Source organism: Cystoisospora suis (genome assembly GCF_002600585.1).
Source record: "Cystoisospora suis strain Wien I chromosome Unknown contig_7257, whole genome shotgun sequence".
In the NCBI taxonomy this organism is placed as follows: Eukaryota; Apicomplexa; class Conoidasida; order Eucoccidiorida; family Sarcocystidae; genus Cystoisospora; species Cystoisospora suis.
In genome coordinates this window covers 1-10,145 of record NW_027160043.1, presented here as the reverse complement: position 1 = coordinate 10,145, position 10,145 = coordinate 1, and the positions used below count along the sequence as shown (strand labels likewise).

The 10,145-nt window shown below is 51.3% G+C and overlaps 2 protein-coding genes across 2 annotated transcripts; one reads left to right on the top strand and one right to left on the bottom strand.

The window, feature by feature from the left end:
• CSUI_010368 (rna recognition motif-containing protein) lies at positions 1-1,776 on the top strand. Its single transcript, XM_068070472.1, has 3 exons — positions 1-163; positions 990-1,199; positions 1,488-1,776. The coding sequence occupies exons 1-3, from the start codon at positions 15-17 to the stop codon at positions 1,639-1,641; spliced, it is 513 nt and encodes a 170-aa protein (XP_067917553.1). The 5' UTR covers positions 1-14; the 3' UTR covers positions 1,642-1,776.
• Positions 1,777-9,598: 7,822 nt separating this feature from the next.
• Positions 9,599-10,137, bottom strand: CSUI_010367 (uncharacterized protein; the record flags this gene model as incomplete). The annotated part of the gene is made up of 1 exon (XM_068070471.1): positions 9,599-10,137. A coding segment is annotated over exon 1 (420 nt), but the record flags the coding sequence as incomplete, so codon positions are not given.
• Between the last annotated feature and the right edge of the window lie 8 nt (positions 10,138-10,145).

Below are 10,145 nucleotides of genomic sequence, written 5' to 3'. Positions count from 1 at the left end.
GTGGCCCTGCCGGCATGTATAGAGGAGGCCGAGGGGGGGGGGGAGGCTACTACTACGGAGGCGGGTATCATGGTGGCGGTGGTCCCCCCCGTTTCAACGGTCCCCCTCCATACCACAACACCATGATTTACGACTACTACGGCGGTCCCCGAGCATTTCGCGGGTACGCGCTGCTGCTGATGATGCTGCTACAGAAGAAAGAGAACTTGATTCGCATGGAGGTGGTGCAGCCAAAAGGGGCAACGAAGGTGGTGGTGATGCGGGATGCCTGTGAATGGATGGCCACAGGGGTGGCGGTGATGATATCAACCCCAGGAAATGCAGTTTGGTGTCTCAGTCATGATGAGGCGATAAAGACAACATGGTGCAGGTGGTGAACAAGTATCGCGCATATGTTCCATGCTTGCTGTTTATATTCTACATGTAGAGATGGAGGAGGAGGACACACAAGATGCCCCGAGGCGCAGCGGCGGAGGTGTAGAGAAGGACGGTGGAGGAGGCGTAGCGCCAGTGGGTGCTTCTCGCAAGAATCAAGAGGAGGAGCGCAGCGCGACGGGCCGCCGGGGTGTACTTACAAATACACCGAAAGTCCAGCATAGATACTACCACTGCCACTTAAAGCTGGATCCTTCTGCATCTCTGATTGTTCAATCATTAAGGGCGAGGTCAAGGGTCCCTCAAAGTGAAAAGAAAATAAACTTTAGCCACTGCCGCGGCTGATCGGGTTTTCTGGCAACAAAATTCCGTGACGATGATTGGAGGTGGAAGAGGAAAGGAAGAGGGGGAGGGGGGGACACCGCGCGCCACGGGGCGGCAGCACCACCATCACCCTGCGTCGGTATAATTCTCTTTTGATGCGTGAATACAGTGCGGATTCTCATGGCCTGCGTGTGTCTCTCTTCCTCATTTTGACTGCATCAGATCTGCACTGCTTCGCATGCCCACGCACCATACCAGTTAGCATTGATGTCTTGCGTTGCTACGTTCAGCCGTGGTGGCATGAGGGGCGGCATGCGCGGTGGCTTTGGAGCATACGGCGGTGGCGGATTCCGAGGCGGTCGCGGAGGAGGCTACTCTTCCGCCGGTGGGGGAGGCCACGGTGACGGAAATGGACGACAAGTGTTCGTTTCCAACCTGCCATGGAGGACCTCGTGGCAAGATCTGAAAGATCTGTTCCGAGAGTGTGGAGAGGTCGTCAGGTGAGGGAGTGTGTGGAATTTGACATTGCACCCTGGGTTTTAGAAACCCGACTGGGTTGTTTGTGCTTGTTGTATATCCCCTGTGAAGTGTATTTTCTATCGCTCCCGAAGCGGCGCAGAGCAATGAATGAGGGTCCGGTCGAGTGTCAGTAGATGACGTTGCTCTTCAGGGATTCCGCCGGCCCAGGTGTGGCTGTATCGCAGCACCCCCGTGTGATTTGTATACTGTGTAAGAGAACCGAAGTGTAATCTATACTATACCGAAGTTTTTGTGTGATTATTTTGCAGAGCCGACGTGATGACACTACCTGACGGCAGGTCGAAGGGTGTCGGAACTGTACTTTTCTCGGCCCCTGAAGGAGCACAGCGAGCGGTGGAGATGTTCCATGATTACCTGCTTGATGGCCGCCCCATCTCAGTCCGGCTGGATCGGGCCGCTTAAGCAGATGATTACTGACAAGAATGGTGGTGTGTAATCACCTGTAACCTGGTGTATTGCGCTTGTTTGCGATAACATTCTTTACATCTTGATAATTACTGCTGTTTTTACTAAGACTTCGGGCGGCACAGTGGTGCACACTGGTGGTGTCATTTGATAATCATTTGTTGTTGAAGATGTATATATTCCCCGAACCTTTTGAGTGCGTGACACCACAGGCTGTGCCTGTCGGTTCAGTATTTCAATTTCTCTTAAAAGAATACACGCAGAAACATGAGCTTCTATTCAGTGTTGTCACTCCACAAAAAAAGCGCAGGCACATCTTCCTCAAGCTGGCGACTATACTCCTGGCCCGCGTTCTTGCTTTCACTCAAAGGAGTACCGCAGCAGTGTCGGGTTTGCTCTTGTGGCGAAAAAGACGCTGTCGGGAAGATTCGTTTTCTTTTCGCACTGCACTCGCGCCGTGTGCTGGCCTTTCTGCCGAATCCCGCAGGCAAAGGGTTTCGAAGGCACGTGAGATGAGATCATGGCTGAGTGTTCAAAGTTCTCTAGGAGGGCCGCTGGTGCAAATCGTTCAGGGTCGCAGTAAACCTTCCTCAGAACAGCAGTGCGCCTGTAGAGACCGGGTCCCGAGGCACGGGGCGCCCATGCTCACCCCGGACCGTACAATCCTCAGGTAGAAGTGCTGTCTGCATGTTCACTCCGGTGTTGCCCTCTTGTACCCGGAGAAAACGAGGTGCCCCCGTTTTTGAAAAACTATCTAGGCGACAGCCCACAATGACAGGCTTGCAAGTATCTCTTGGCTCCAGAGGCGGCAGAGCGGACTGGCAGGTCAAGGAGTGCGTGACGGCGGCTCGCAGGCGAAGCCCACGTGACATTCACGACTGTTAGGTGATGAGGATAGTTTATTGCGGCCCGTGCTGTCGGGTAGCAAACTACTCCCACTCTTACAGAGGTGCACAGTCTTCCTGGACAAAGGAGTTTGTTTTTCTTGGGCGTCAGAGAAAGAACTTGCACTCGACGAAGTGTTTGGTACAGATAGAAATGTAGCCGGGAGGAAGTATGTACGTCGCGTCCGGCAAAAAGAAAAAGTACGTTGCTAGCCACCGTTACTTCTTGGGGGAGTTTCTTCGGACTACCGCGGGCCACCGAGAAGTCCAAGGCTGGCCGCTTGGATCACTACGTACCTGTGGAGCAACCAGCGGAAGACTGGCGCAGGAATAGTGCAAAATGCTCGAGACGAAAACTATTGGCACTCCGGGAGCGGGGGGTGTCCCAGCCGCCCGACTGAAGCTTTGCAGCATGTGTTTCTGCGTAGCCGGGGTGTCAGCGCTACCCTTCAGCGTAAAAAGCTGCCGCTGCAGCCATGTTACCGCCTGTCTGAAGCATTCGAGAATCTAAAGCCTTCAACAAGAACGAAGACGTGGCCGAGGCAGTCTCCATACAAAAGTGGCTTGAAGCGCTTGGGATGTTTGCTCGTCGTGACCGAGGGTTTTCACACCCAAGAAGCTTTTGCATAGTTGTACGGTTGTGTAGTTGGAAACCGCTCAGCGGAGCTAGATCCCCAGTGGAGAACAGGAGTTCCGCGCGCAGTAGCTGACCAAAGTGTAGGATTGGAGTGTTAGAGAGGCAGCAAGACGGAAGATCTGTTCTGTTCGCCAGAGTAATGACGGGAGGCTAGCACCCGGACATACCGGCAGGACACGTGAAGACGACAGTGCGTTTGGATCGAACAGGGGGCCAGGACACGCACGGCGGCCTATACACCTAGTACCCCCCCCACTCGGTCTGCGTTTCCTGCGGAGGCTTCTTGCAGCTGACTAAGTGTCTGTTTCGCCTAATAGCAAGTCCGAGACAGAACGCAGCCTTCCGGTAGAGCTGGCGTGCCGGACTTTTGTATACAGTTCATACGCCAGCAGGCTGTCGCGCTTCCCGTGAATGCCTTTCGTGATCCTCTGGCGGCATTGCTGAACTCCAGAGTGTCGCCGAAGCACACTACTATCCTTGTCACGCAATACCTCAACTCCTGATCCATTGCTGACAGAAGGACACTGAATTCTTCAGTGGCACCCCTAACAACTAGGTTTCGCAGAGAACGAGCTACTCCGTGTAACGAGCAAGGGCCCCTGCCCAGCAGACAAAGGCGCCGCTCGTGGCTGTAAGGCGCAGCCGGCGCGCGTCGAGGACTGTCCGGCGTAAAACTGTAGATATCACTCAAGCCACCTCCGGGTGCACAAGAGACTCTGTGGTACTCTCTTGCTTCTAGAAGTGTTCAGCGCTTTCGCACCGAAAAGAGTCTCACCAGGGGGCCACTGTAGGAATTTCGGAACAGTGGTTTGTGTCTGACACGCTCGCAAAAGCTAGGGTGCTCACTCGGCTAATAGTCAGTCACTGAGCTGTCACAGTAACACGGGTATAGGCATCTACAGCGTACAGCGGAAAAGCTCCGAAACGTGTGGTGGTTCTGGGGACGCGGGTGCAGCAACAGACGATACGGTACCGGAAGGCGCTGGACCTGCTAGGCAGGCGGAGAGTGTTCCCTGGTTCCTCGTGGAGCGTAGCCGGGGCGGCGACAGAGCCGCCGTGCGAGGGCAAGCGACCGGGGAGAATCCATTATTCTCGTAGTCAAGGAATACTCTTTTTCTGGAAGCAATACCAGCAGGTGCTGAACTTTGATAGAAGGGCTGAGCTGTACACTGTATGGAAACCTATGATTTCCGGGAGCGTGCGCGGCGCTCGGGACGTCCCCAAGCGCACGGAGTGCCGACTCTGTGCCTGCGTTCGCATCTCTCTACTGAAAGTGTTTCGCGAGTGTGACGCGGCGACGGCAAGCCGCTGACGCAGTTCGGGACGCTGGCAAAGCTCAGTCTGTAGTGGCGGCCCTTTTTCTACAGCGGACACCACAGTGTCGTGTGGTCAACCATAGTGCAAGCGACACCGCAGCGGTCGGTCTACTATCGGTTTTGAATTGATTGTCCCGCCGTAGCTCGCGAGGCTCCGCTCACTCTGCGTCACAGGTAGCCCGGTCGAAGTCACCGGGCAGTCAGCTAGTTGTTATTCGATTGGAGCGTTTCTTAATGCTGAAGCTGTTTAGTCAAAATCATAGGTGCGCCTTCGAACTCTGCTTCGGTCTCCCCCTGAGGAGGCGCCGTGCACTGTTGTCGCGTTGTTCCAGGGTGTCAAGACTGGCGCTGGCCTTTTCTCGTCACTCTCTAGACTCCGGTCTTCAGCCCCGCAAACCGCGCAGAATAAAAATTCTGCGACCTCCGCTAGGCACTGAACCGGCCGGTGACCACAAATAAACAACTGACTTCTGTCTCTCTTCAAGACAATTCTGGTGCAGGAGAGCTGCAAAGTGTACGAGCTGTGAGGGCCATTACTGTATCCCTAGGTTTAGTGGAAGTGAATGTCGCAGAACGTGTTTCTTGGTTTCTCTAAGACAGGCCTGGCTAGTACGGCAAGACCCACTGGTATCTTAGACAGACCGTCCTTTCAGTTACTTGCCTTTCTATCACTGTGACAATCATCTGCCACCCACATGCACACAGCACTGTAGATACTCGAAGTACCTCACAGCAGAAGGCAACCCAGCCACTGTCCCTACACCTCGTGAACGACCGCGCGTACTTGCAGCAGGCCTCCGTCGGCAGACTCTACGGGGATGTTCACCATCAGCACTATCAACCGTACAGCAGACTGGTAGTTCTTGAGCCCACACGGGACGGTGTAGGGCTCTGATAGGAACATCGCCACACTTTTCTGACAAACACAACGAAGACACTTGGATGCCACGACACAGCATGGTGCATGTATCGGCAGTTCTACACCTCTCCAATGCGGCAGCACCTGTAGGGTGGTGAACACCTACGGAATACGTACCACAGAGACGTGACCCTATATATATATATATATAACCCGCCATAGAAATAACCTTTCCGCACCTGTGCCGACCGTGATCACGTTTTTGCTGACTAAGGTAAACACCTTCAGTACGCAGCTAAAAAAAAAGACCACCTATATTTGCAGAACATTCAGCCCTGCTACTTTCACGGACCCATCCATGCCTTTTCGGCAAAACCATCAAAAGGATCAATACTCAACCAACATGGGCACTAGTCGAGGACGCGTAGCTTATCAATGACAAGAAACAAACAGCAGAACCACTTGATCAACGGGACAGCCCCAGCTTCGCCCACAGGCAAGACCGTACCACGTAACACTCGATTCAAAAATCCTCCAGAAGACGACAGATAGGTCTTATCATTCCTGTACGGCTTCCGCTTGCTCCCCTTGCCCATCGACGACGGGATCTACGGAAGGAGATAAAAACAGTCTCAGGAGCCCTTTGTCTCCTGGCCCTCCCTGTCTGCACCCGCTCTGTTTCATCGCGACACCGAAACTTCACCTTCTGATTACTTTCATCTGCCTTGTTTGGTTGGCGCTGGCACTTCACTGGAGTTAGCCCTTCCTTTTGAACGATGCCGGTAGATATGGATAGGACTTCGTGCGTTGTATAGGACACAGGGTGCAGGATGATCCGAACTCTACATACTACTCCCCGACATATCAGTACTGCGAGAACCGCCACATCAAACATATTTCTAGAGTAGTGCTGACGCTCACTCTCCAAAATCAGATGGACGTCCAGCAAAGTGTTCAGACAAACACGTAACCCCACCACACTCGTCAACAGGTTTTCAACGACACAGTGACTTCGCGATCCGCCTGCACGCTGCTGTTGTATGCCGGAAATGACAATCCACGGGAACGGCACAACGCTCAAAAATTCTTTGTAGGTCCCACTCCTCAAACTCACGCGAGTTCTCCGCAGACGACGCAGGTCTTCAAATGGTGAGTGGAACGAATAATAAAGAGCACTTTGTTTGTCTTCAGGATGTAACGGGGCAACCCGTAAACCCTGGCGTCGAGGAGTGGTTTTCGTTTGAACAAAAAACCACGAGGACGGATCGGACACATCAGTACAGTCGCACGTGGGCCAACAATACGGGAGGGGATGCTTTGCTTGCAGCCCCCAGTTTTGACGACATCGAAATTCATGCGCAGAACAACGGTTGCCGTATCCTGTTTCTCAGCTTAAGCTGCGGTGATTAACAAAAATATCATTAGTGGAAACTTTCAACAAACTCACTACACAAGAGCGCTTCTCCAAAGTCGACTATGACGACAAGATGTGGACGGAGAGCGATCCTGAGGTGGTTGCTTGACGGACTCCCGAGTAGAAAAGCGCTTTCTTCTTTTGAAAAATGACTCGTCTCATGCTGCTTAAACCGCCATGAAATAGGAGCACCATCAATTCCGTACAACTTCCTAAGACTAACTAATATCACCCCCTACTATCTGCTGTTTGAAGTTGTCCAACCGGAATCCTTCCCAAGACACGCGCGCTCAATAGTAGTTACCACCGAGTTGAAATACACACCCACCATACCCACAATGTCTCAACTCCACCACCACCCCGTATTTCCCCTCCTACACACTAGGAGAGTGACATAACGTGCAGAAACGTGCTAAGAACAAGAAACAATCGACTCCACTACGCAATCACTTTGGAGAGCATAGCACCAGTCAAACCATGTGCCATCTAGATGAACGGGTTCAAGTAAACCCACCATGCAAAAATGTTGAGAAAAATAACAAGACACAAAGAACAGCACCCACCTCGTCAACCGGCACCTTTCACTTGAACACGACTTCACTGAAGTGATTCTTTTCAAGATGATGAGGAACACCATGATGATGATGATGACGACGCAGGGCACCTTAACTATTTATGAAACTTTCCATGTCGCGCGGGAGAGGTTGTCACTGTAGCAGTAGTAGTATTCGTAACTGTTGAAGTGCTATCACTAGGAAACGGAGGATGAAGAAAAGGCAAGTTCTCTTTGACACTGCTTCTCATCTTTTCCCCCATACCTCCTCGACTATCATGATGAGCGTTTCCTTTGACGAACCCTCTGAAGATATCCATCAGTTCTACACCTTGAGACCGAGGGCAGACACATATATGTACAGCTGCGTCATACTAGAGTCGCCGAAGATGCTCGCTCATCGCCAGGGTAGTAGACAGACTGTTCACGACCATACGATCAAACGCACATTAACTCCTCTCTCAACAGAACTCCTGTACATTCACGCGTCCCGCCGACACTCTCTTGGAAAACACTGCCAGAATCTCTGTCTTTTGCTGTACATCACGTGATCATCATGACGAGGATTACGTAAGGCCACAGCACAGCTGTGACTACACGCTGCTGGAGCTCCGCTCTGTCATGTAGTGCATACGTCTTTGGGTATAACTGAGCTGTCAGCATCTCATACCCTACGTCCGACAAGACTTGCAAGAAAGAAGTAAATCAACCCTGTACAGACAAGAAGTGACTTTGGAGGGAAAACACGGCTGGTAAGCACAGCGAAACCATGCTCTTTTCACCACCTTCCATTTCGGGGCGCCCAAGCTACCCACACACCCACCCACATGGCAGTATCGGTGGTGGAAGATAACCAGACAGCTACTCCCTCTCCGCCTGATTCTGCGTAAGCACATTTGAGAAATAATTCTCTTGAAAAATAATAAGACAGAGCTGAAGTAGGAATAGCCGCTGCGATATAAACTTCGTAGTACAACAACTCCCACAACCAGGTCTCCGAGCGCTTACAACGACAAAAATATGTTGAAAGATGGAGGAGGGGAGGACAAGCTGTCTTCTCGATTTACTTCACCCCGGGGAGTGATGAAACCCACCGCATCAAACAAAGTTATACATCCACCCGTGTGAAAAAGACTCGGGAAAGTCTCTGCTCCGCAATGTAGACACCTTGTCATGTTCACTCTTCAGGAGAAATACGAACTCCATCAAAGTATCGACGTTGTTGCGAAGTGACCCCACAAAGCCTCTTACACGGAAAGGACAACAGAACACACCACCGTGAAAAGAAACACCATAGCTATGTACAACCTCCCCCGTTGTACAGGCCGTAGGGCTACCAGCCTCTGTCGTCACAGGTGTAAAGATCCACTCTTCTTCACCACCGTACAATGTAGCGAAGTGTGAATACAATCATAAAGACCCGCTTACAGAAATTATATATATACACCAACTGCACCAGTGGGATCTGTCCGGGATAGAGGACACTTAACCCGACCACTCATCCACTACAAAGGGCATGAGTCAACCTTCCGTGCTACTACGACGCCAAGTATGTCGATCCCTACTAGTCTTCGAATCCCTCCACTTCGTGGCAAAAAAACAGGAGTACAGACACTTGACTGTTGTTGTTTAGCTATCTCCTAGGTTGTCGTTGACGAACAGCGAGAGCAACCTACTCATACGTATACACACATGTAGAGCGACAGTACATGCGTATGTATGTGTATATGCACGTATGAAGCCTCATGTCCTTGCGAACTATACTCAACTCCTCAGTCAGAGAAACAAGGATGAATGATGCCGTCTGCTACACCATAAACAGAGAGAGGGTCAACGGATTTCCAAGACCTTCTACAGCCCTTCGAGACCGAAAGAGGAAAATCGGGCAGCATGAAGCTTTTACAACGCAGGAAATCCTTGGAAGCTGTCTCCGCCACCACGTTCTCACATGAAAATTGATGTACGCTTTCTGGAGGCGGAATCCGTCCGAAGATATCAGCCACCCTCTCGTTTGTCGAATTGATACAGTCCATCCCTCCCGTACTATGGTTACTGCTACCTGTACTACCGATAGAGGTGGTAGAACCACACACGCGCAATCTCTCTTTTTCACTTTCATTCTCTGCATCCTTTTCAGAAGCTTCTACAGTCCTTTCCATCAATGAGAACCGAAAGTCAATCCGCGATNNTTTCATTCTCTGCATCCTTTTCATCTTCTGTATCATCAGCGTCATCATCTGTTACTGCTTTACTACGGTTGTCGATTCCTCCTACTCCATCTGCTTCACTGTTCTCATCACTGTTTTTCCCAACACGTGTTGTACTTTGCTGGTAACACTTCATTGGCTGTTCTCCAGCGCCACCGACTTTTGTGTTATTGACACAGTCTTCCGAGAAAATTCGGGGAACACGGACAAGGTTAGGAATCAATCCAGCGTTGAAGGAACAGCAAATCGATGAGTAGGTGACATCTAATAGCCTTTCCAAGCAGCGAAGATTGTCCAGGGGCGAATGCCCCTTTAAATCTTCCGCATCATGGTAAGTCGTGTCAGCATCGAGTCCCTGCCGTGCACAGCATGACCGAATTTCTCCCTTCTTCAATCCGTTCTTATTCATCATCAACATACTGCCTCCTCCATGGGAATGAAGAAGTGCGCTCCCTCCGGCTTCACTCACCTCCTCTACTGCTGGCATAAACAAAGCTGACGCCATCTTCGCGGTCTACAGTGGAGTTCAATATCATAAAAATGAACCATACGTTTGTATGACGTATGCCAACGATGTTGATGAACTTTAAACTAGCTGACAACTTAGAAGACGAGTATTATCCATGCATAC